Raw genomic sequence first — 27,776 nt, forward strand, 5'->3', positions numbered from 1 at the left:
CTTTCAATTACTCTATCATATGCACATTTTATTTAAAATGCAACCCTACAAATTAATCCAGCACACACAATAATCTAGGATCTCTCTCTCTCTCTCTCACGCACATTATCAAATATGCCCTCAGTAACCTTGTGAAATTCTGAAATCATTACTGAAACTGAATTAACTAAATAACTTTTGTAGAGAAAAGGACAGCCAGGGGTGGAATTTCTGTACAACATGTCTGAAATTATGCACTACAGGTGACACAGGGAGTAGAGATTACACCTGACTCTCTTTTAGCTTTGCATCCTGCACAAGTGACCAGGAGCAAAGAGCTGCAAATTAATGCTCCCAATACATCACCCTGTGGGAATGTGGCTACACACAATGTATAGCTTCACTCATTAGGAAGCCCCGTTTCTACAAACATAGAGACTATAAAATAATAATTGGTAATGATAGACATTTTTGTTTTACTACAGCCATTTGGAAAGAAAAAGCTAAACAAAGATGGAGGATATAAGGGGGGAAAAACTGCTATCGTTTTCCCCCATTGAGAGTCTATTTATAGCCATTATAACAGCTCTGTAAATGTACAACTTGTATCCAGAATTACTACAAACCTTTTCCAAAGAAGTCTGGTGCACTCGACGATATTTTTTTTTATTATTATTTTTAAAAAAAAACTAACACCAGGCAGATTAGAGTGCAACAGTGGCCAAACAGGGTCAGACCAGAGGTCCCTTAGTTTAATATTCTGGTAATAGCCAGTCCTACGTGCTACAAGAAAGAACAGAACCAGAGCAAACAGACACCTTATTACATTTAAATGTCTTCATCAATGGGAACAGAATTGATAACAGTTTGTGCTACTCTTCCAAAAGACCATATTCTTGTATTTTATTTTGCCAAGTGCACTGGTGTTAAAATCCAAGATAAGATTTGTTTACAGGACAGTTTGTCTCTTAGAAAATAGTGTTGGCACAAAATACCTCCTGAAAGCAAGTGGATTTGCTGTCCAATATCTAATTTTGTTGGTTCCTTACTTGTCAGAGCTAACACAACCCAGGGCAAGGCTTGCAGGATTACTGTTTAAGACCCTACTGTCTAAAAGATGTCCTGCTCTAAGTCAGGAGGTGTATCACTGAGTCACCTAGAAGAAAAAAGCTGTATGTAGGCGGCTGCATAACTTCTTACTTCAATAATAAATTGTGCTGCCAACTTTGTTTTTCAATATCTTAAAAAAAACCCTCAGCCAGATTTGGTTTGCAGTTCCATGGAACACCATAACAAGAATCCAGTTCTTAGAGTGCACAGTACATTAGCAGGGCAAGAAGAAAACATGTAAGTAGTAATGGTGAACTATCAATAAGAACAAAACCCTCGTCTTTTTATGTTAAAGATAAATGTGAAAATATATTAATGTAAAATTAATTATGTTCATAATAATAATTAAAAAACCACAAACAACCAACCAAACAAAGAAACAACTCCACACAGACTACACACACTGGAAGAGATAAAGACCTACCTCCAGAATATCTATCAGGACGTTCTCTTCTGGCTGCTTCGTGCTCCGGACATTCTCCAGCAGGATAGAGTAGTAAACACCTTGTGGGTCAGACTGGTACAGGTTGTACGTGTCTGTCTGGTACCACTCCTGGACAGCTACAAACACCTGGTTTTCATCTGTACTGATTATCTGTAAATCCTGTAGAAAAACAAAATACAAAATTTTCCAATAATTTCTGTTTTACATTCAGTAAGTTAGCTAGGACAGTTTAATAGCTGGGAGGGGGGAATGCATCTGAAAGTTCATTAACAGCAATCTCTCAAAATAATACTAATCAACATGCTGTATCCCACTGCTCTAAGGGGGTGTTAGTGCCTTTTGGCTACAGATTATCAGACTGCAAACCAGTTTAGTGAAGACCAAAATCATGACTGTGCAAAAGCTGTGATCTGCCTTGACTTCTATGGGAAATGACTTTTTGAAAAGAAGGGGAAAATAAGTAAAAGACAAAAATAGGAAATGGTTTTCCAAGATCTGGATAAGATCAACGAAACACTGACAAAACTTAAGTAATGAAAAAACAAAGGTAATCTGAAAAATAATCCCCAGGTACCTAGGGAATTAAGAAATACTTTGTTCAGGTAACACAGCACAAAGAGTATTAGATATCATTGACAGCAGTTACACAAAGGACATAGTACACATCATGCACACAGCTCATATAAATTTTAGTACATAACGCTAATTTATCTATCTATGTAGGCATATACGCTTAAATATTCAACAGTAATAACATGGAAGTCCACATTCTGCATTCATTTGTCAAGAATTTCAGGCATGGATATTGCAACAGCTTGCTGTCAGTTTTCTCCACTTCTTCACTCCAGACTTTTCAGACAAAAAATGCACAGCTAGGGAAAACAATGTAATTGTAATATTAAACAGAAGAAACAAATCAGGAAGAGAAACAAATCAGGAAGTAGCAACACTGAACTAAGCTTAGAAAACAGAAAGAAAAAAAAAAAAAAAGAAGGACATGAGTTTGCAATAGGGCATCATAAAGGCAGATGTTGGGACAAGTTATGAAATGACATCTAGTCACGGAAACTGAAGACTTGTAAACTCTTTATGACCTTGGTACTTAACTGGGATAATGTATCCAGTTCTGGTCACCTTATTACTGGAAAAAAATATGGCAATGGAGTGAATATTAAATAAAGATACCTAAATGTCAAGATAATATGAATTTGGGGAAAATTGGCTTTAAAAAAAAATAACAAAATATCAAGAAAACAACTTCATAGAGCTCTAATAAAAAAATAAAATTCTGTAAAAATCCAGTTGAGACTGAAGAAAATGTGAGTAACAGAGAAACACTGAATGCTTGACAAAGTATGGCAGTCACACTTTAGGCAACATGCATTATGTGATTAAGGTATTTAGATTAAAAGAGACATGAATATAAATAAAATAATACAATTGAAAGATTTTGTTATATGAACAAAAGATGCTTTTTAAATAACTATTCATTTCATTAAATTTAAAGTATTTTTACATATGTGACACACCTCAACACAAAAGAACTTGTTTCCTATCAGTGATTCCTCAATGATATTTTCAAAGATGTTCATGTTGAACTATTTACTGAAGTAGATTTTTGTTTAGAATCCCATGAATAGTTCTCTTTCTTATTGTACTCAAAAATTACTCAGAAGCAGATTGTCTGGCACAAATGCCAGAAAAACACAGCAACTGATCCCAACAGCTTCTTTAAAGAGACTTTTAAATGTACACCATGCTTCACTTCCTGCCTTACACCAGGGCAATGTGAGGCAGGGTAGCCCACATTACAATTCCAATACTAAATTCACCTCTTCTCTTCTTTTGAAGTGTAAGAAAAGCTCCCTTGATTATCCAATAAGTAAGGATGGAAGTGAAGCAGAGAGTCAAAAGAAGGAATAAATAAATTATTCTTTTTCTCATGTGAAAATCTCAAGAAAATCCTTCCTCTCCTGTGATGCCAGGAGCTTTCAGCAAAGTTATAATCTATATTATTATAATAAAACATTTAAACAATGCCGCAAACAACTGCAAAATTCCAGTGAATATAGGCAAGGCAGTTTCCTTGCCCCAGGTGCTGGTGGAGTGGTAAAGGTTGCACAGGTGGCCTGTGGTGGCAGAGGTGAGAACTGGGAAGATGGGTACAGTTGTGGTTCTTGTATTTCAGGGTCAGGTAGGAGCTGCTGAGCCAGCAGAAGCAACACATAAAGAACCAAAACGTGGTGCAGGACAGGAGGATACATTTCAGGCAGACTGGAGGAATGAGGTGGAAGAAAGAGGGGTTGGACTGCAGAATTTTACTGCAACAAAAGAGAGTTTACTTTTGTCTTGGCAGTGATTGTTACCAAGAAAGAGGTTTGTACACTCAGACTGCTGGATGCCAAGGGTTTGTTTTTGGTTTTTTGGTTTTTTGGGGTTTTTTTTGAGTCAAGAACCTAACAGATCCTGGTTTTAGCAAGTGAAACTGCCCTTCTGCTGCCCTGAACTTTGTTCCTTTCACTCAGAATTTACACCTTCAGATTTCCAGTTTGGCTTTACCACTATTTTCCTTTCACAGTGATTTCTTTTCCCTCAGGAAACAAACCAGTCCTTCAGTTATACTACCTTGCAATAATCCTGCACAAGACTTTCTGCCCAGACAGTCATGATCTAATGGTCTGGGAAAATTAATAGGCAAAGTAAGGAAAACTGCAATTTCATGCCCAATTTTTAAATTTTTCTTTCAAAATCCTGGATGACCACAGACTGCTGAAAACCTAGCTAATTCTGGATGACCAGACTAGCTGAAACAAAGCTAAACTGTCATGTCACTTTTGTACTATTCCTATCCTGGAAAGGTGAAACTTTAAAGAGGAAGAAGAAATTGACTGACAAATACAGAGGCTGGGTCTTTACTGTGTAAATCCAGACCTTCAGCCCAGCTACGCACTGCTCAACAGATGACAAGCACGTGAAGATGCGATGTCAGCAAATATTGCTAGGCAGAATTTACTGTCACTAAAGAGTTAACTAGTAGGGACATCTGAGAAAGAATACATATCTTGATGGAGGTAATGCAAGTTTTTATTGCTTTGTCTAATTCATGGCCACAGATACTACCTTAGGCTGTATTCTCAGCAGATCCTATAAGGAAAGCATTTATTCTTTGATGATTTCATGCTTGGATTACTGCAATTGCCTTCTTGCTGGATCTCCTGCTTTCTCTCTCCACATTCTGCAGGCAACTCAAAGTCCCACTGTTCATCTAATTTTTTCTGTAATTATGCCATTCACACATGATTTATTCAAAATCATTTACAAAGATCTCTTTGCTGATACAAGAGATCTTCAGGCTTTGGAATATTCCTTACTGTCACTACTCAGATTTTTGTTTGTCTCCATGCTTTTTAATATACATTCAGTATTTGAGCTGTTGTGCTTTACTTTCATTTCCATGCCCAAATGAGAAGGTCCATGCACTTTCAGGTGTCCCAAGGCAGAATCTTTTTCCAGATTTGCTGTAGCAACCTTGTTGCTTCCTCTGTGGCATGCCCATTCCTCCATGGACATTCTTTCCCTCATCTCCGATACTTCACTTTTGCTCTGTCCAGTCCGCCATGTCTGCTCTGTCCCATGTCTTGCTGATACAAGCATACATGCTTTCACCATTTTTCTTTTTCCTTTGTTTTTCTAAAGCTTACCAAGGCAAATTGTATCAGCAACAGACTGTGGTTCCCCATCACCAGTATTCTGCATTTACTTTATCTCATCTTCTTAGGTTGTAAGCTTTTGTACAGTTCTGAGATGCTACTAGCTGTATTGTTCAAAATTCCTTATGTAACCTCTAAACCCCCATGAGATGTTGCTGCTCTGTTTCCTAAGGTGCTCCTTGTGCACTATATTCTGTGAATTCCTTTGTCACAACTTTCCCTTCATCCTCCTTTTTACTGGGTACTGTTACACCACACTAGGTACAGATGTCTGTATGTTCATCACTAAAAAATCTGTGAAAGTGCTCATAGATCCAAGACAGTGGACCAACTCAGGGTCAGGGATAGATCTACCTTATCGATGCAACCAAAGAAGCCTGCAAAGTGCTCTAAAATCTACTATGCAATCAAGTCCACAAAGTCATTTCCCTATGGGTGGATGAGAGCAGACAGAAAACAGCCTTCAAATAATGTAAACAGCCACCCAAGGAAAACAGAATAAAATGTCTTCTAAGTCTACTTGGAATTAAATACTGCGTATAAAATGCAGCTATGGAGATTTAGGATAGACATCAGATATCTTTCTATAGTAGTGCCTGTTTATACACACTGAGGATAAAATGCTTAGGGAGGGAAAGTAATCTTCATCCTTGGGAGTTGATAAGAGCAGTTAGACAAATATCTGTCAGGACTGGTTTAGGCAGATGACCATGCTTTGGAAAAGGACCTCCCAAGATCTTTTCCATGTTTGTTGTGTAGAATCCTGTGAAAATAGGCGAAAATAAAAACACACCTTATTGAGATTATTTGAAATGTTACACATACAAATAGAAATACCATTAAAGAGACAGGATTTTTTTTCTTTGGGGGAGGGGGGGTGGTTTTGGGTTGGGGTTGTTTTTTGGTGTGGTTTTTTTCTGAGGGGGGCAGGATTTATTTTGTTTTGTTTTTGTGGTTTTTTTTTTTTTAATTCAAGAGCTATACATTCTTAACTATGCTAAAGAAACCAAAAAAAACCTAGACAAATAAGTATTTTAACTTGATCATGACATTAGAATTAAAGGCAGCTCGAAATCTGTTGAATTGGAGTTACTTTTCTACAAAAATGCTAAATGAATCCTGAACGTGATCAAAGCCTGTGTATTAAAACCTGGTATGATTAAACAAGGCATCCAGTGACAGGTCATACCACTCCTGCTCTCTCAGGGACTTGTAAGCTGCTGTTTGTACCTTAGATCAGCAGCAGAGACCATAATTGTTCAAATAAACACAAAGAGGGTTTCAAAGTGATACTAGAAATAATTAGACATGTATAAAAGGCCAAATTGTGCCAAAAGATGAGCACCACTTCAGAGAAACTTCCTATCGCATGGACAGACATGGTCTGTTAAACAAAATAAATGAGTCTGAGGGTGTGCACGTGACACTGAAAGAACTGTGCCTGTTCAGCCATGACATGGAGAACAAGCACCCACGAACTCTTCCAGCAAGTACAGAGTAATGATCAAATGTTACTTCTTAAAAACATCGACACCACTTGAGAATTATTTCTTTACTTTTAACTTAGTTCACTAACACGATCAGTCAGATTTTCCCCAACTGATCTGCTTTTAATGCAGTTGCGTCTGTTTTCACAGAAGGCTGAACTAACACCAAATCAAAAATAAATCAGTCAAGAAGTCCAAAAGCATTATATTAGAAGAGTTGGGGTTTTGGGGAGCAGAGGATAGGAGTGTGGAAAGAAAGATTTTTAGAGGAGGAAGGGAAGAAAAATGCTTTGTTTTCATTGTATACAGTCCCATAGCATCTACATTTAGCAGCTCATCAGCCTATAAATCTGCTAATACTTTATAGAAATTTATATTCAAGAAATGCTCAGTATGGCTTACTATACTAACTGTGATAAGAAACCCTATGACACAAATAAACACAATTGCACCCTGAAGACAGAAGGACATAAAAGATGACAAGAATTGTACTGCAAGCCAGTGCTCCTTTGTGTAGTAAAATGTGCTGATGACATAGGAAATATCATTAAGTGAAAACACTGTAGGCAAGGTTCAGCATAACCAGCATAATAGTACACGGGCAGGGCTGTTGTGCTTTAGTCAGTAAGGCAAACAAAGTATAATATCAAGATTCTGGGTTTTGAAATCTTACAATTTTCAGTCTAATGTCAGAATTTTTCCCCTTTGCAATCTTTTAATGTTGTGGTTGGGCAATACATTAGCCTGAAGCAAGTGAAAAATTAAACAGAGAACGAGGAGAAGTAAATTATTAGAAACGCAACAGATGTAAACACTCAAGACTGCATAGCCTCAGCCTTGACCTCCAGATGCACCACATTTATACCCCTGTAATCTCTTAAGAACAATGAAGGTGACTGGATGGAACATATCCCAAAGATAATCTTCCTAATCTTCCTTGCCTGGCCGAGTAAAACAGTGCAAAGAGGGAAATCAATAACAAGTTACACTGTGAAGAAAAGAACAATTCCTTGTATCCACCTATCTGTATGATCAGGGAGCCAGACTGCTGCTACAGCTCAGGTCCACTGGCTATTGCCATGATACTGCCCAGGAAAAGAATACTTCTGCATCAAATGCCACTGCTACCTGTATTTCTGTTTTGCCCCCCTTTATTCTCTGTTCAACAGCCATTCCAACGGACTTTCAGAAGAATGGATAAGTAGTCCTGCTGCAGCTGAAAACTGCTCTTCTGCCTGGCACAGAGGAGCAACCACAGCCAAAGCCTCCCAGGGCGGCAGATGGCAGAGGTGGTGAAAGGGACTAGCCCAGTGAAGAAACAGTTCTTGGGAGACTAAGAGTCTTGGTAAATGAGCTCTTAGAGCCTCAATACTTCATAATTCAACCGTCATGCAGCCACAGCCTCAAGAGAATATTGCTGACAAAGGAGCTGCAGGAACCTTTCCTGCCATTTCTGTTGTTAATGATGGACCCATTTAAGGAATCCTTGAAAAAGTTGTGGTAAGAGGGAGCTTGGTAGAGAAGGGAATATATGCTTCAAAAGATTGATGGCTATTTAGGGAGAAAGAGTAAAACTGCCCCAAGTATTTTACTCCTCACAGTGTTATATCTATTGTTGAATGATACAGGGCTGTTTGAAAGAAAACTTGTGGTTAAAACAGTGATGCATATCTCAGAATGAGGCAAGGAAGAGGTGGGCCTGTTTCGAGACCCTCAGAAGGGCACTAGGTGATAATCAAATAAAAAGAATATATAGAGTTGATAAAAGGCGTGTATAGGAGAGTCATATTACCATGAATACATTAAAGGCTTATTTTTAAGGTAATGTGATATTTTTCTTCTTTTGTTTATTTTTTTCCCTGTACCCTTTTGTATCTTGGTTACCTGAAAATTTTTATGTTATTGCCTATTTCAAAGATTGAAAAGACATACAGAGATCAAAATAGATGAAACAAGCTTTTTCCACACCAGATCTTTTCAGAAATAAACTTTCTGAATTGCAGTAGCATATAACAGATAATAAAGATCTCACATTATTAAGATTTTGTATCGTTCATGAACAAATGTAGAATCAATGAATGTCTTGTATCAGTTCATAAAAGGAGATCGTTATCAATGCAGTTTGTTTACCAGAGGTGGAAAGGGGACTCAGAATAAATGAATGATTCCAAATTGCAACAGTAAAACTACTGTGATTTGTAGCAGACTTTTTGGTTTGGTCAGCAATTTTGCTAATTTTTTGCTTAAACTCTCATAATGAACTAGTTCCTTTATTTTAGTCACATTAGAGCATGACTCCAAATGCTGAATAAGGACCAGACCTCAACGTACTCCTCCTTCTCCACACCACACTTCTCTAGAAAAGGGCAAACAGAACTGCAAGAACTTTTGTGTAATACAAGTGTGATGATCCTTTGGATGGGGCTGCAGCCTGTGCCCCTGGGCAGACCTGCTCTCCCAACCCTGGCAGCTAAAACCCTGCTTGAGGCTGAAAACAGCCCAAGGGAGATTGCTGGATCTCCCTGGGTCTCCCTGGAACACTCCTGCATGCCTAACCAGCCAAGTCAACACCAACGCTGCTTCTCTTGGCATGATTTTGATATTCCCTTCCTACACGTTATTAACTTCTGATCTAGTTTTAGCAGCGGAGAACCAGCAACCTTGGAAAAATGGAATACAGTAAAAACCCCAATTTGTCTTAAAAACAGAAGCTCCAGATTTCCTCTTCTAATTTGGGGAGCATACAGCAGCCTTTAATATGGTCTCACCTACCTTTGGTACCACCCTGCCTAGCAGCAGCTGGCACTTGACTTCTGTCAAATGAAGGAGACAGCTGTGCGATTCAATGTAGTCAACGTCAAACATGCTACTGAAAAAAATGTAAATCTCTCAACAGCATGGAGAAAAAGCTAAAAAAAAATAATCTGAATTCTGTTCATTAGGTGGCCCCCAGCGGCTCTGCTCTCTGTACATAAACAGAGCTATGATGTGTTACAAAAAGGTGATCTAAGTGGCACTGCGGAGCTGGAGCCTAGAAACTCAGTGCATGTAAAGTTGGGCTGGAAGCTGCTTTTAGCAGCCTTTGATTTAGAAGTAAGGAGGCCTTGAGATATGTCCAAGGACATTTATCCTTTTCTACGTTTCTCTTTGAGGGTACATTTGGACAAATACAAACAAAATACAAATACAGACAATATAAAGCAATTGCCTTTTTTTTTTTGTTTTTTTTCAGATTTTCAGCCACTTCATATTGCAAGGAAAATAAGATATCAATAACATTTTCTAATTACTCATCTGAAAATGTTAATTCTATCTCCATATGTAAAATCACTGTGAAATGCATCTGTGCAGCAAAAGAATAATATCTGAAGATCCCAGCACTGTTCCCTCAGGCTAGAGCCAGTGTTCCAGCACAGCTCTCCTGATGTTGTTAGATACATCCTTGACCAGCCTGTAGTATCTTCTGACAGTTTTCCTTCCCTGTACACAATCACTGTGTACAGTACACTGCTCAAAAACTCTAGCCAGTAACATGTAACATTTTACAGAGACCACTTGGAAAGAGAGTTTTTGGAGCCTCATTCAGTTCTTTTGAGAAAAAATAAATATAGTCTATTTCAGACCAGCTTCATCTCCTGGTTGGGCAGAATCTAATACTTCAAACCTCCTAAACCTCAGTTCTTTGAAAAGCTATTGTTTTTAATCAATCTTAAAAAAAAATAATAAGGATTGCAAATTCTTTTGTTCTATTTATCTCTTACTGCCATAAAAGTAGCAACTCCACAGTCACATGTTCTAGATGTACTCTGAATTTGCCAGTGCCTTTGCTGATACACTGCTGCTTGCAAAAATTTCATCAGTGCTCTGCTCATATGAATCTTTTCCCCTCATTTAAATGGGATTGGAAGATACATTTCTACTGCACTTGGATGATTCTCAGTGAAAGATGGTGTGATGAAAAGTTTTAGAGCTGTGTTATTTACTTGAGTATCTAAAATTTATGCTGTCATGTATAGGTATCAAATCACATTAAAAAAAAAAAAAAAAAAAAGAAAGAAAAATGGTATCTTTTACAGCAAAGGTTAAAATCTCTCACATGCACCACTGTTCTAATGGATGTCTGGCTTCCAGGCCCTCTTAGTGATATTTTCAGCTCTGTGGTGTGCAGATACCAATGAAACTTCTCTTGGAAGTATCATCAAAATGCTAGAGATAGTTTATTTCATCCCACTCATTTGGTACTGCCTGGACTATAAAGGACATAAAAATATCCCTTTCCAAATGACACAGTCACTGTTCATAGCTAGCTATTGACTTTATCCAAAATGAAACCATTAACTTCTAATTTATTTATTCAGTCAAGCCTCAAGTTAATCTGCTTAGCAAGGGGGGGAGGGGGGGGGGGGAGACAAATAAAAAACCCCCATATTTTCCAAGACAAAGAATTCAGCATGCAGCCCTATTTCAAACAATCCAGACTACATATAACAGAAATACTAGGCTATTATGACTGACACTTTTTGAATATGTCAGAAATGCACTCAGTAAGGGCATGGGCCCAGTAAACTAAGCACCCTTTGCAGAATAATGCATTTTAAGGCTAAAAGAGGTGATTAGATCCTTTAGTTTGCTCTCTGCTCTTTCCAGCCCGAGAATTTCCAACAATTACTTCTGCATATTTTATACACTGCAGGAGAAAATAACTTCTATATGGTTAAAGCAAATGTCCTAGAAAGGTGCTTATGATTTGAGAACTTCAGAACCCAGAATACCTGTCACTTTCCCTGGCACTTTTAAAAATACATAATCACCAACACTATGAAGTTGAGCTCAGCTTCTAATTTGGATTCAGCTCCCACCTGTAGTGGGTCCTTCCCTACTGAAGTGCTTTTAAGACTCAGTATTTTCTCCCCCTTGTGAGGAGGCTTCTTCAGTCTTCTTCTACAAACAAGTTGCCTCCTGATCTGCATTTTTAAAAAACAAATTACACTTTTTTTCAGGGTTATTTTTCACAGAGATTGCTACACTGGTCGTGTTTATAGTGTGGTCCCACAAAACAACAGAGGTCATAGTAGGCTGCAGAAGAGTAGGAAAAATAAATGACTGAGGAGGACTTCTTAAACTGATTTTTCTGCTAAGGAAAGCTCCACAGGACAGAGATCTAGGTCACACACTGTGTGCTTTTGTCTCCAGCCCTCCCATAACATTTGCTACTCTTCTTGCAAGCTCACCTTTTACAAATGGAGATGCCTACAAGACAATAGTCTCATATAGTTCTTGAGTTCTGACAGCCTCCCCCCATTTTTTCAGATCTGTCAGATAGCTAGCTACATCTGAACCCAAATAGCATGTCCTTTATTAGTATAGTGTACTGCAATATGGATATTTAAATCAGAGTCATGTATCATTAAGGAGATACAGTACACATTGAACTTGTTAAAAAATAATCCACTTTCCTGAATGCTTGAAGTAAGTAACTATACACACATGAACTACCATCTACAATTGAAACACTGTACAACTATTAAAAAAATTGACTTATTGTGTCCATCTTCTATGTGATGACAGTATCAGGAAGGACAAAGTGCTGCCATGGCCAAATGCACCAGAGCACTGGGCATGACAAGGAAACTGCAATGGAAAGGTACAGATTCCTCCTGCACAGGCCATCCAGAAGCAGAAGGAAGAAATGCTCTGGTCTCTCTCACAAGATTTCTGCCCTTCTGTTTCCCAACAGACAACCTTTCCCCACACAAGTTAGCATAGTCAACATTTGCCCTAATGCTCTGGCACTTCAGGAAATTTGCCACAGGCAAAACATTCCCAACTTGGAGAATGTTACCTGATTTAATCTATTGCCAGGTAACACACACTTCAAATTACTGATTCAGGTACTGAGGAGGAAAAAACCAAAACAAACCACATTAACAAACACTTGGGGAAACATCCTTCCTCCCCCTTCTTTAGGCTCAGCTTAATCAAACACCTCTTCTCCCTCCTTCCTGCTCTCAACTCCCTTTTCACTTTGCATTAACTCAGTTCCTCCGAACTCCTTCAGTGAGGCAAAGGGCTGTGCAGGAGGTTGGGGTCATCTGCAGAAGGGTTTCTTTCAGCCAGTCCTTGCTTACTCTTTGCTTTCCTCCCTTGTCTTCTTCTATCCTGGTGTGGGTCATCCAAGGGCTGCAGTCCCCTGGGGTGTCCATATTTGGCATGTTTTAACATTTAAAACTGGATATTCTCCTGCTGTTTTCCTAATTACAAATTCCCCCAAGGAAGCATAAAGGTTACTATGAAGGCCTTAAAAACACTGAAATAATTATGTGGAAGGGCTGATATATTTAACTGTTCTTAGCTATAAACTCCTTGTCGAAATAGATAGATAGATAAATAAATATATAGCTATTTCTATAGTGCTACTAGGAGTATATCCAATTTTCAGAGTCTTGTTCAACTAATATCTGAGGGTTTGATTTGAGGATTTTGTTCATAAGTTCTACATTTAATACCAGAAGACTTCAGACCACCACTTAGACTACAATAGAAAAATAAAAATCAATGATGAAAAAAATGATATTAAACACATTCTTTGCTTTATAACAGTAACAAGAGAAGGAAATGCCTTGTATTCCCTGTCCTTCATCAGATGAGTGATGAATTAAACCTGTGCAATTCAAGACATGCAAAGATAACATGCCTTAGTTTTCTCCTAAGTAGGTGGCAATCACATGAAAAGGCAGAAACCTCTGGGGGTCTTCAGACCGACCTCATGCTCGGAGCGGGGTGAGCTGTCAGGACAGACCAAGTTACTGAGGGTTTTATCCAGATGGGTCTTTAAAACTTCCACGCCATTTTTCTTCAGGATTGCAGAAACCTTCTAACTATAAATAAAGTGTTTCCTAACTTTCTGTGCAGGAAAAAAATTCAATTGCATCAGTTAGCCCATATGTAAATACGTGTCGGTGTTTTATTGCTAATTTACTATGCAAATATAGAAACCCCGTCACTATAAAAATATGCCAGACTGAAGGAACATCTCAACAAACCTTGCAATGTTGTTAAGCAATTAAAGTCCATATTGGCATTCTTTACTGAAATACAGCTCCATCAACCAGTAAAATACTCTCATATTACTATTCATGCTTATACTAGAAAGCACCATGTGGAATTAAACTGCAATTGATTCTTGAAAGAACACTTGCTTGATATCATTACATTGCCATTGGGTGTGTAGCACTGCTTCATGGAAGCAAAGCTCAAAAACTGTTGTGGTAACTGATGACAAATAAACTATCGTATGCTGTTGCTCTCTGTGGTTTATGAGCTACTACATTGCAAGAATAAAAATAAAAACAGTAGGGTAAGAATATACCACAAATGGGATTCAGAAATCCTTACAGGGAGAAATTGTGATGTCAGAATAATGAGGTTTAAAAAAAGAGAAGAACACAACTAGTTTAGGTAGAAAGAGAAGAAGACAAACTTCTAAATAGAATGAAAAATATGTATACTTACTTTTGGTAATGCATATTTTGGCAACTTCATCTGTACAAAGCCATTTCGACGGTAAGACACGTAATACTTGGTCCGATTTGCTGATGTTGTCTATACAAAGTGAAAAGAGAATGCTGTGATAATTTATGTCAAATCTAAAGAGTCTGAGATGGAAGAAATATTTTTTTTCTTTTTAACCTGCCATGGAAATACATAGCTATTACTGGTTTTGCATGTGAACAATTTGCACAGTGTGCTCCTAAATAGAGTAATTCAAAAGTTGTGAAAAAATAGACTCCAGAGAGACTCAAATTCTTTTGTTCTCCTCCTCTATGGAAGAAAAAAGTGACTTACTTCCCTCTTTTATCATTTCAGCTGTCTGGGGTAACACCTGAGAGTCAGCATCTCACTGTCCCCAATCTTTACTGATACCTGTGTACTCACTGGCCTCCCACATCTTTGCCCTTTTGTATAAGTCCAGGCAGCAGCACCCTCCAGGTGTGAGGCAGAGAGGAGGTACACTGGTTATGAACACGAGGCACCTCAAGGGCAAGTGCTACTTCAACAGCACAATTCAAAGCAGAGCAAAAAATGTTGAATAAGTTCACGTTAATGTTATGTAAAGCATTCACTATATTTGACTAATATTTTCTGTACAAGAGAAAACATTTCCCAGTGCAAGATGCTGACATGCCACATGGAAGATAATGATGCAACGCTGAATCCATTGGTCAGTCAGTTCGAAAGTCAGTGCTATGTCCTAAAGACACGATTATATGCTTAAATAGAGAGGTAAAACACGTAATACAACTTCTTGCATGTGTGGAACTGAAGGCAGATTAGGTTTTATGTAAAATACTTGGGGACTTACAAAGATTGTCACTAAAGAAAGCCCACAGAAGCATGCATTGAAAGGAAGACTGCTGTATGACTATTATCCATTAGCTCTTTCTCCTCTTTCTAATAGCAGATACACTGACCATTTTTAGACTTTTACCTTATTCACCAAAAAACCTCAATGCAAATTTTCCAAAGTAACAAAAAGAAGACTCTAAATAAATAAATTGATGAAAATACTCAACTAAGAGGTTTCTTAGGTTTTTCTAGTCAGCAATGTAACGTCAAAATCTGTGCTGTTATATAAATTGGGAAATTTCCAACTAAGCCTCTTGTGCACCATCAGATGAGATTAGCAAAGGTTTTAGCCTTTGGTAAATAGTATTTCACATTCCCCGTGCGCCTCCCCTCACTCCCACCCCACACACACCCCCCCCCGGAGATCAGCTAAGCAATGACTATTCAGTCATTTCAGTCATTTTCACCAAGGTTATACAGGGTGGCTGCTTTGCAGGAATGGACTGGTCAAAAAAGAATGGAAGAAGTGAAACGAAATATCCAAAATTTTTCTTTGGTTGTCCGTAACAAATCAGGCTGCAGAACTGAAGCACAAACAGACCCATCTTCTTTCTTTAACTTAGGAAATCCATTTAAAATCCTACCCCAACTTCACCGCTTTTCTCCTCAACCTCTGTGTTTAAAAAGGGAATCTGATTTGGAAGACAGCCTATCCTGAAGCATGCAGACTTGACTTGCCTAGCTAAAAATAGAGTTGATGCATGACAGCAGGTCCACCTGCCTGAATATTTCAAAGATATCAAAGTATTTCAATTTTCTTTTTTCTCTCTCTCTCTTTTTTTTTTTTTTTTTGGTGGTAGAAAGAATGTGATGCCTTTTAGGAACGTGATTTGTTAAATGATGGATTAAACCCAAAACCTCAGTGTTTGATTAATTAGTATCAAATAGCAGTCTTATCTATCTTTTTGTTCACTACACATTTTTTTATGTCACTCATTTTAAATGTCTGAAGATGATGTAAAGGCAGTAGAGAATCGGCGTTGAAGCAGCTACTTGTGCCAAGCCTCACTGACATTAAAGCCTGGTCTATGCTTAAAAACAGTTATGAAACTTTAATCCTCCTACTAACATCACCGCTGAAACTTTCTGACTGTAAGTGCAAGCTGGAAAAGAAGCGAGTATTAGAAATTTCCTGATCTTCATGGGTATAGACATAGTGAAAATGGGGTCGAGATCTTCTAACACGGTAAAGTCTGAGATCTGGGCCAGGATTAGCAGTGCAGACCTTCAATGCTCTGATTCACAGCTGTACAGCTCAGGAGATGTGAGCTATGCCAGGGGCAACAGTTTCAAACTCTATTTTTGCACAGATTATTTTGTCCTGTCTTCTTTCTAAACAGATATTGATGTGATAGTAAGAAGAGTCCCTGGTCTGGTTCTAACTTATATAGCAATATTTTAGTCTAGTGCTGAAAGAATTTCCACATGATTTCAAAAGTATGCTGTTTCTCAAACGTGCAGCTGCTGTGTGGTTTCACTGGCACAGGTAAGTAGTGTCCTGCAGGGGTGGCTGCGCTTCAGATGTGACTACAGGATCCCAGAGTTATCTTCTATCTTCCAGCCATATAGATATGGCTAACTGTAAACCAATTTAACAATAAGAGAGATTTATATTCCATACTGTGATTTACTGCAGGTAAGTCTGAAAGGAAAAGACAAGAAATATTTCCCCTTTATGTGGAATATGTGCACGTATCATCTACTGGCATTGGCAAATTTCAAATCTACAGAGACTATGTTACCAATGGCATCATTTTGCTAGCAGCAACATTATTACGTTATGTGTACAGTGCCAGGTTGCACTTCCATTTCATGTCTGCCTGTGCCTGGCACGAGATAGAATAACAACTGCTCGAGATGCAATTATACAAGATGTCCGGCAAAACAAAATGCTTGAAAAGGAAGCAGCCACTGCATTGCTGAGCACAGCAGTCTGGAAGTTCACATGATGAGAAGCACTTCTCACCGGCTACACACCGTGAAATAGATTTTAGAGTGTGCCTGGGGGGAGCCACAGATAATAATACCTTTGAGCAAAACGAGTGCCATGAGTGTTAGACCTGAGGTGAAAAATGCCCACTTTATTTCAAAAAATCTTTCCCAAACCCATTTTGCTGTTTCTTTGCGGTGCTAAATGTTGCAAGCCATGTGGGCCGTTGAAACCACTGTGCCAAAGAAGAGGAGGACAGACTTTCTGTGTTTCTATTAGTTTACAGATCCTTTTGGAGGAAACAGCTACAAGGGGGGAAAGATGCAAAGAAGTCAATCTGATGTACACCTAGCCAGTGTTGGGAAGACCTATCCCTTGCCACATTGTTGCTTTCCTGCAAAAATCAATAAACAGAGAAGGCTTGCCACAAGGAAATCATATCAAAGTAAGGGGAAAATGATAGCCAACCACTGAGGAAAGTACAAGGAAATTTGCTAGTAAATTCTTAAGAAACAGGGAGGACATAACTGTTCTTTGAGAAGCTTGTAGCTCCGACAGATTCAAACCACAACCTGTTACAAGCACATAAAAAAAAAATTCAAATGTGTTTGAGCCATACAGGTGCCATAAGGTTGACAGAGTTCCAGTCCAGGTTTCTGCACGCAGGTCGTGTAGTTTGGGAATGAAATAACCCCAATGTAATTTGGACCATCACAAGTTGCGGACATGGTGTTTAGGGACATCATTTAGTAGTGTACTTGGCAGTGTTACTCTTATGGTTGGACTTGATCTTAAGGGTCTTTTCCAACCTAAATGATTCTGTGATTCTATTCTAAGTTGCTCAAAGCTCCCCAGCTATGGCCATTTCATTCTTTTGCTTCCTAAGCACAGCCATGTAAGTTCTTTCCTAGTAAAACCTCTTCAGAGGAGAATACATATGAAGAAGCTGAGACACTATTCTGTCAGTGGCTTTCCTTAGGTGCTCTTCTCAGGGAAGCTTTTTGTGATATGGAGGTAATGGAAAGGACCCAGAAGAGGTTGTAAGCATTAGAACAAAAGGGCTGCATTTTGCCTAACACACAAGAGTATTTTTTAAAAGTAACTTTGAACCACACAATCCACTTGAAAATTTTCATATACTTAAAGCTAGGTCAGCGATAAATTAAAATTGACTGTATAAATAGGCAACTGGTTGCACAAATTAAAGATGCTTTTTTTTTTTTTAAAAAAAAAAACAGATAAAGGAATGCTTTGTTCCATATAAAATTTCATAAATCATCATTAATACTCTGGAACAGGTTTCTGCATGCTTTTAAATAACAGTGTTTAAAATTTTATTTTGTAATTTGAAAATGGGCTGTCTCTCCAGAGAGTGGCAGTACCTGAAGAAATATGTAGTCATCCTGCACAGTCAGGGAATCCCGATCAGTGCCACCAGCAAACTGGACTGTCATTGTCTTATCAGAGCAATTTTGAATCTGGCAAGTGATGTAGCGATAACCTGAGGGAAGAGAAACAGAAACATATGACAGGACTATCAAGGGAAAAAGAAGCAAGCAGTATAAAATGTTATTCATGCAGGAAAAGCGCTGCCTTTGCCAGGTGAGTTAGTTGTAAAATTATTATATTAAACCTTCATACAAGAGTTTTTCAATCTCCAGTGTACTGAGAATATATTAACTGCTTACAGTTCAGATCATTCCCGGGAGGCAGCCTGTTATTATCCAAATTTTGCTGGTCCAGAAAGATTAGGGGTTAGATGAATGAGGCATTCATGGGTGGGGATAATAGAAGGAGCGTCTTTTCTCACTTAACCTATGCACTGAGCCAAATTATTCATTTGGAGAAATGGCAGCCTGACACAACATAAGTGAAATCAATAGATCAACCCCCGTATAAAATTGTGATGAGTGAGAGGAGAATCAGACTCCATTCAATAGACAGTATGCAGAATTTTAAAGGCTCTGTAGGTTAGTTAAAACACACTATTAACACACTATTGGAACTGCTCTGTTGGGGGAGGACTTCTATATTCAGAGTTAATACCTTGCTGAAAGAGCCTGGACTGATTTATATCAGTGGAAGCTATGGCCTCTCTCTTCCTCTCCAGTTAGCAAGGGGCAAGGAACATCCTCTCTGCCTGCGCTGTTAGAACAGCATCATTGCATCTTTGATGATATCTGATCTTATCAGAGAGCAGAGCCAATAATTATATCATACATAAGCTGTGGCCCAAAGACCTTCTCCTAGATTCAAGCCCTTGTACAGTTCACCCTTCATCACAAGCTTCTGAACACAAAGTACTTGATTGACTTTCTCAGATGCAGTGAGAAAAAATGTCATGTATACAACCCTGTGTCCAGATTACTAATTTTCCCCATACTTCAGATATAGCATAAAAGAGAAAATAATGCACTCTTATGTCTTTCCTTGCTTTTGCAGTATGATAGGAAATGCATTCCACACTTTATGTCTTTTAATTAGAAAAGGCCAAACCAGTGTACTAGATACAAATATTTGTTTTAAAATCTGCACCCGTTTAATAGGCAGCTAGACTCAATCCAGGTTCTCCTGTTTATGTCCAAATCATCACCACAAGGATATTTGGGCAAGTGCAGCAATGGGCCATCAAAATCTTGCAGCTATTTGTAATTCACCTGACAAGCATTATAGTCCTTCATCAGATAAGTAGTACAAAGATGCTGTTTCCAATAAGATCAATAGTGATGCTTGTACTGAACATAAGTGTACAGAGTTGGTTTGTTGAAAACCCAGTCAGGAGATATGTCATCAGAGTTTTTCTGCTGTTTCTGTTAAATAAAATAAAAATAATCTTTCCATCCAGCTCCTGAAGAATCTTCTTACATTATCTCTAAACAATGCAGCTCATGGGGCTTTGTAGGGGTCACCATGTCTCAGAAATCTCACTGCTAAAAGATTTAGAAACTTTGGCATCCAGATTTTAACATAGTAACTTTGATTTTTTTAATAGGGCTGAAATGAAGAAAGGCAACTGGACCAGGGAAAATCAAACTGTGCATTCCTAGCAACTCATTTTTAAGACTGCACAGGAACTTAGATGATCCGATCCAAGGAATTAAAATATTTTTCAAGAGTACAATTGGTAAAAAGAAACTAATACAAGCTTTTGGAATCATGGTGACTCCTTAGAACAGCAAATCCTGACTACTAATCTGCTTTTTCATTTATTTTCCTTTTGAAGTCTCAAAGTACACTGGATACTGTAACATGAGGAAATTCTGGGAGACGGTGGTTTGTGCAGCAGAACTGAGACATGCAACGATTCCCTTTAACAGACACTTATCCTGCCCTAACTCTGGATTGCTGGTTTTATTTGCAGATCAGGAAAAATGTTCAATGTTTAACTGCCAGAATAAATTGCACTATTAATGGATATTTTCAACAGAGCATAGCATATTGACGTCAATTCGTCTTAGAGCGGAAAACAAGTAAATTTTAAATTATACTATATTTTAATATAACAGGACAGCTTTGCTGACTACAGATAACCAAAGAATCTGATTTGCAGTTTCTCTTCTGGCCACTTTTAAAAACAACACAAAAAGTACTCTCTAAACAAAGAGAAATTACTATACACTAGGGTATCAATTGATAACATTTCCATTTTCATACCTCCACTGGGGTCCTGGATTTCCATATGAACTAAATCAGGGTCTCCATCAACTCCAGCAACAGCCCTGAGAACATAATATAATCACGTTATGCAGAGCCAGCTACAGAATAGCAATTATGTAGATGGAAGAAAAGAGAGGATTTCATACTAACCAGCTTTAACATTCTTTGCTGGGAAGTTAAAATAAACTCCATTTATAATGTTCTATTAATGTTTAGATGGAAACTATTTTTTCTGTACTTGACATTATGTTTGTTCTTAAATTTCATTAGAATCTCTTTTACTAAAATATGCATACAAATAGGATCAATTGGAGAAAAAACCAGAAATAGGTATAAAACTGGAAACAAAATTTCATAATCTATAATTGATACATATTTATACATATATAAACACTAATATGCACACACTCATATGTCCTAGCAAGTGCTAGAGCATCTTTTTACAATTACATTTGACATTCAAGACTAAAAGGCAGATTTAGTGCTAAAAAAGACTTGCATTCCATTCTTATTAGAAATATCTTAAACTTGACACACAACTTCCAAAACAAATTCATATATGTTTGGTTAGCATATTCAAGAGAAGAGTAGATTCCACTTTGACAACAGAAGAAAGTGAAGAATACTTTTGAGAAGAATATTCTGAGCAGGAAATTCAGTCAGAATTGATCAAGGTGAGTTTTAACTTTGAAAAGGTGTAATGGGAATAGAGGCTGATTTTCTCTTAATATCTCTCAAGTCAAACATGCTCAGCCAAAAGGTGAGTTTTCTGCCCTCAGGGCTTCCACCCCAACCTGGGAACAGCAGCCCTAGCTGCACTTTTTTTCTGGCCCTTCCGTTGTCATTAGTAAGGCAGATTCTGCAGAGAAAGTTCTGAGCTGATGTGCTGTCACTAAGCGAAGCAGAATCCAGCCCCGCTCCCCTAGCTATATTGTTCTTCACAAGGCTCTTCACTGGCATGATAAGAGTCCATTGAGTCAGCAGATGGGAGTTGAAGACACACAAAGGAGATACGTTGAGTGATGAAGTGCAGCTGGATGCAGATATTAAAAAAGCCCATTAAAATACTTAAGAGAAAATGATCATTTTCATACAATTATTAATAATAAAATGCAATAAAGCTATACTTTGGATTGAAATTACATCATTGTGTAATGATTTTAATAGCATTGATTTATGAGGAGCGGTTAAAACTCAGACTCAGTAATTGGTTGCTCCTTGGGAATGCAAGCCAGGGGGAAGAGACTGGATGATTTCCACTGCTGCATAACAACCAGAAATAATCACATATGCTGTTTTTCCCTAACAAGATAAATGATCAGCCCGAAGAAGTAAGGAGAGGGGGAGGGATGAGCCCCCACCAAGTCATAAGATGCAAAGGAAACTTCTAGTGGGATTTTTTTAGTAAACGCATGGAATAATCTTGTGTTTACTAAGAAACTGGTCTCTGAAACACAGATGATTCTAGCATTTTGGAGGCAAAACAGTAAGTCAGAGAAGACGTTATATTCACTGAGACCTGATTAAGAGTGTATATGAGCAGAGGGAAGGATCTGCGATCTTTTTTGGTGTGTGCACTCTTTTCCTAGATATTCACAACACCAAATCAAACCTGTTATCAACTCTGCATTCAGTGTTTTGAGGGAAGAAAATGATGTTTACTGAATATTTTATGTTTTGTGCTGTACCTCATACAGCTGATCTACAGACTAACAAAAACTTTAGGGCTGAAATTTTCTGAGATTCAGCCTGATATGCTGATCAGTATCAATAATGGAGAGACAGTTTTGGGGTACTTTCCAAACAACTTCTTGTATCTATAATTTAGCACACATTATTTCATAAGCACCGTTTGAGATATTTGTCAATATTCTACCTTCTCATATTTTCTTTCAACAGGTCAGAAGTGAAAATGATCTCACCTCTACCATGTTCCTCCTAATGGTGGCAGCTGGCACAAGTAGCGTCTAATCTTGTTTCCAGTGTAATCTTTTAGTGCAAGAGGTTGTAACTGATCTGTTTTAATGAACACTGCATGGACACAGAAAATGAAAGTTTCCAACCAAGACTACTTTTCTTCTTTAGACTTTTGAGTAGATGTGAATAAATTACAAGGAAGGTTTGGTGGTTTTTTTGGTTGGTTTTGGGTTTTTGTTTGTTTGTTTTTGTTTTAACCTAGCCAGGAAACAGTAGTACCTCTTTTCCCCAGTTCAGACATTTACCCTACCTCTCCTTTTAAAACTACCCTTTATTAACCAGGAGAACAGTCACTTCCAAAAGGTAAGTCTTCTGTTCCTAAACCAGCTGCATCAATTTCCATGGTATCCATTGAATATAAAGAAGGTTTAGGAGGACAGCTCCACGCTGCAGTTTGACCAGCAATTTTTCCTATTGCTCTACCAGATTAAGGCACCCCATTCCGTGTCCCCAGTCTTGCCTCTCCTTCACAGCCTCAGCTGTCCCAATGAAGTTGCCAGATCCCAGTCTTGGGAACTGTAATTTTCAAGGTGACCCTGCAAAGATGTGAGCCTTACGCTTTGGCTTACTCAAGGCTGCCAAAAGAAATGATCATTAAGCTATAACTGTAGATCTTTAACTTCATACAAGTCAGGTATAACAGGTGAGATGCATCCTTTAAGTGCAGAGTTTATGCATTCTGAAAGGCACAAATTAAGTAAGCAGAGTATTTAAAGAATGTTTTGTGTTTTCCATTACTCTAATTGTACCAATAAGCTATAACAGCATTACTCACTGAAGATGTTACGCCCTCAAAGTCTACTTTTGAATGTCTGCTATAGAGCAGTTTCCAAACTCTGAAGTCCCTTGATTCAGCTTTACGAGCACTTAGGGATAGTCCTTCTTTTATTGAAAAAAAGACCCCATCTATTATGGCTGCTAAGAAAATCTTCAGAACAGACTATAACTAATGCAGAGAACCTGAAGGTATATCCCAGGAGAATAAACTATTTACTCATTTTAGTGGACTCCTCTGCCAACAGTACTTTAAAGCGCAATACTGTTATTCCACTTGTGCTTTAATCATGAACCAAAGGAAAAGTGGTATGACACTATGCAGGCTAAACACAGTCTAGGTCCCTCTGCCCATGTGATATAACTTTCTTAACATGCTGGGCAAATAATGTACTTACAGGAACACATACAGTAAATGATCCACTTACAAGGAAGGCTCAGTTATGTTTTTTCATATTGAGGGAGAAATGTAAGACTTTTTTTTTTTTGCAATTTCATTTACAAACTTACAACTACCACAACATAAATGCATTGTACCAATGTGAGAATTGTGTCCACACATCCATTCACAAGCACAGTTTACTGTTCCTCAGTCGGCTTTAGCAGAGGACCTCTTCTGTCTTAGAAAGCACGGATGCAATGGACCCTGAAAATCCAACACCTTCTTCCTTTCAGTTGACGCTTCAGCATCATTTTTTTTCCCCTCCCAAACAGAACAAGCAGTTTCTCAGGTACTCTATTTTTCTCAATTTCAGCAGGGATTTTTTTGGTCGTTTGATTAGAATTTCTCGAATTTTCTTCTCACAGTAGTTTGCAATGAAAATGTCCATATTTCAGGAATCTGGGACCATTTCTTTGTTTATTTGCTTTACTTGGGTGAAGGAGGTATCACCACTGAATTTAGGGTTTTCTGGTTTGGGTTGTTTTATAATTTTACATTCAACCATTAAAATTTCCAGTGAAATTCAGACTAATTTTAGATCAGACAAATCTTCTTCTAGGAAAAGAAATCTCTTTTGACCAAGTGTACCACACTGGATAAAAGCAAGTGCAACATGCCAGCACTTCAGATAATGTAACAGAGTGGTTACAACACTTCAGAATTTAAATAGCCCAACTTGATTGTAGGGTGGTGTAAATATAAGTAGCCTCAATATGCTTCTTCCCTCTCCCGTGAACACAAGCTCCCATCATCTCCCTTGTGCTTGTCTGACTCCATGTTGAGCCTCTTGGGAGAACTGGTCCTGCAAACCATAATTTTAGAACTTTTTGGAGGAATTAGTTTTCTGTTTCATCAGCTCAAGCCAGCAGTTGAGCACCAGTCCTGTGGAAGAAAAGTGGCAAGATAGGCCCTTTTGATGGTGTAGAGGTGAAATTGCCTCAGCCTCGGTGCAGCCTTTGTGTATGTCTAACCTCATTTATATAGTAAAGCTGCATTTAATAAACACAATGAGAATCAGAGGGAAATCAAGGTACCTTAGTTCCATTCAGGCCTGAATCTGGTCTCCTGAGGGACACTAGAGCCCTTTCTTAAGCATATATTTTTTTAGACTTTAGGAAAGTACTCCTGAAAGATTAGCTGTTGTATGAGCTAATTCTTCATGTCTCTGCTTTAGTGCTCCACCAGGTAATTCTACTGACCTTGACAGCATTACATCAGCATGAAAACGGTGCTATGTAGGGGACTAACAAGCCCTCTGCATGTGCCTTGGTCTGTGTATGAATGTGTCCTTCATGATACTGCCATTAGGTATTTTATACTTTTCAATAACCATGTTGAAATTCTAAAAATTTAGAATTCCAATTATGAGACCTTTGGCATTATTTTAATAATATGTTCCCTGTTATTCAGCTAGCTATCTTCATAAACTGCCCCAGTATTTTCCTACTCTAATTGCATGAAGCATTAGAAAAACACCATTACTCACCTGAAATTTGATATTTATGTAATACACAGGAACAAAAATTACCACTGACATACAACACAACACATCTCACAATGTGAATCATAAGCTTAAGTCGCTTATATGATAATTATGGTTCATATTTTACTTCAAGCATGAAACACTTTTTTGCTTCCAGTAGTCCAGGCTCATTTTGTAGGGGAGCAGTTGTTTGCAGATGCTACTCAAGTAGAGTCTGCTATAGATATAGATATTCTCTACCTCCAATGGATCCCTTCATTGTTAAATATTTGATGAAGGTCATTTGGGTGCATATTAATTAAGAGACATCTTCAAACAGAACATCAGAAAACAAAACCAAATCAAAACAAACCTGCTCACCGATGTGCAGGAGCCTCCAATCACAGGTCATCTGAAACTTTATGAGTCTCCTCAATCTTCTTATCTCATAATCTCTGAATATGAAGTTTATCCAAAAGGGAACAACTTCCCCGTTTATACTGACTGATTTGGCAACTGGCTTAAGGGTGCTTCCTACCTCAGAAAGCAAGTCGAGTAGCCTAAAATGGTATTAATTCTTAGCAGCCTTGTTACTCAGAGAGACAAAACTATTATTTGATTCATACAAGCTAAAAGCATTTGATTATGACTGATTTGTATTTTAGGCCATGACACCTTCATATCTGTTTTGAAAGAGGCACCTTCAATGATTCAGTCAATGCCCTACGCAGCCAGTGTGTGCTGCTACTTATTTACTCCCTGTGCTTAAATGCTTTTTAACAAAAACATTTTTCCTTCCACATTTACCCAAACAGCAGAGCTGGAGTGGTTTGTCATTGCTGTGGGTTGACCTTGGCTGGCTATCAGGTGCCCAGCAAGCTGCTTTATCACCCCTCCTTCTTAACAGGACATGAGGAGAAAATAGATGAAAAGCTCGTGGGTCAAGATAAGGACAGGGACATTGCTCACCAATTACTGTCACAGGTGAAACAGACTTGAATTTGGGATTAGTTTAATTTATTGCCAAATAATAACAGAGCAGGATAGTGAGAAACAAACAAAACCCACAAAACCCCCACCCTTTTTCCCAGGCTTAGCTTCACTCCCAAATTCTCAACCTCCTCCACCATCAGCAGAGCAGGGGGACGAGAAGTAGGGGTTGTGGTCATCACTTCATCACACACTGTCTCTGCCACTCCTTCCTCCTAATGTTCTTTCCCTGCTCCACCATGGGACTCGCCCATCGGATACAGTTCTTCATGAACTCATCCAACATGCGTGCCTGCCCCGGCCTGGGGCCCTCCCCGGGCGGCCGGTGGGTCCCTGCTCCCCGCGGGCTCCATGGGCTGAGGGCACAGCCGGCCGCGCCGCGGCCTTCACCGCAGGCTGGGGGGGAACCTCTGCTCCGGCGCCTGGAGCCCCTCCGGCCCTGCCTGCACCCACCGGGTGTCTGCGGGGCTGCTGCTCGCACACCTGCTCACTCCTCTCCCTGGCTGACATTGCTGCTGCACAGCTTTTTTTTACCCTTAAATATTTTATCACAGAGGAGCCACCACTGTCACTCACGGGCTCAGCTTTGGCCAGTGGTGGGTGTGTCTTGGAGCCGGCTGGACCTGGCTCTGTCTGACAAAGGTGGCAGCTCCTGGGTTCTTCTCACAGAAGCCCTGAACACTCCTGCTACCAAACCTTGCCACATAAACCCAATACAGCCATATACGTCTGCACACAGATAGAAATAGAAACAAATACCACCCCAAGTGATTAATTCAAACATTGGAATGACTGCCCACACTGACTCATGGCTTCCCACACAAAAGCCTTTCACACAAAATTCAATGTTAAAGGCTCAATGAAATCCTCTTTGCATGTCTCTCTCCTTCAGGGCGTAATATCATTGAAATCCCCTTTCACCTGACACTTGAATAGCCAGGAACCTGCTACACTTGACATTAATGGGCATGGATGTGATTAATTACTCATATGGGATTTCATGACGAGTACAGGGCTCTGGTCCCCTGAGAACAACTGCTCTACCCAAATAAACTAATCTTTTTTTTTTCTTTTTTTTTTCTTTTTTTTTTTTTTCATTTTAACGTTCTCACCACTTATGAAAATGGAAGCCTATAGCTAAAAATAAGAGTAACAGATTCCCATAGCATAGGATCCACATATCCCAGCTCTAGACAGAGTCATAAATGAAAAGTACTGGGCCTAATTTTCTGATATTTACCAATTCATGTCTTATTGTCCTGGGGTATATTTGTGCTGGTTGTAGACAGCTGATTCACAATCTATTCTTTGCTTATGTATTACTAAACTCTATTTTGAGAAATCAAAAGCAACTTAGCTGGTGCATAAGCCTTGGGGACTAAGAAGAATAGCAGCAGAGCTAGAGGA

General features: G+C 38.7%; 1 protein-coding gene across 4 annotated transcripts in view; it reads right to left on the bottom strand.

Moving 5' to 3' along the window:
- SORCS2 (sortilin related VPS10 domain containing receptor 2) overlaps positions 1-27,776 on the bottom strand; it is a 579,304-nt gene that overhangs the window by 86,399 nt on the left and 465,129 nt on the right. For all 4 annotated transcript variants that reach the window (XM_055796804.1, XM_055796801.1, XM_055796802.1 and 1 more), the window contains exons 6-9: positions 20,722-20,786; positions 18,450-18,568; positions 14,244-14,333; positions 1,514-1,693 (exon numbers count right to left, since the gene is read on the bottom strand). In XM_055796804.1, the coding sequence (XP_055652779.1) occupies positions 1,514-1,693; positions 14,244-14,333; positions 18,450-18,568; positions 20,722-20,786 (454 nt within the window). The remainder of the gene's footprint in view (positions 1-1,513; positions 1,694-14,243; positions 14,334-18,449; positions 18,569-20,721; positions 20,787-27,776) is intronic.

Source organism: Falco peregrinus, chromosome 2, assembly GCF_023634155.1.
Source record: "Falco peregrinus isolate bFalPer1 chromosome 2, bFalPer1.pri, whole genome shotgun sequence".
Lineage (NCBI taxonomy): Eukaryota > Metazoa > Chordata > Aves > Falconiformes > Falconidae > Falco > Falco peregrinus.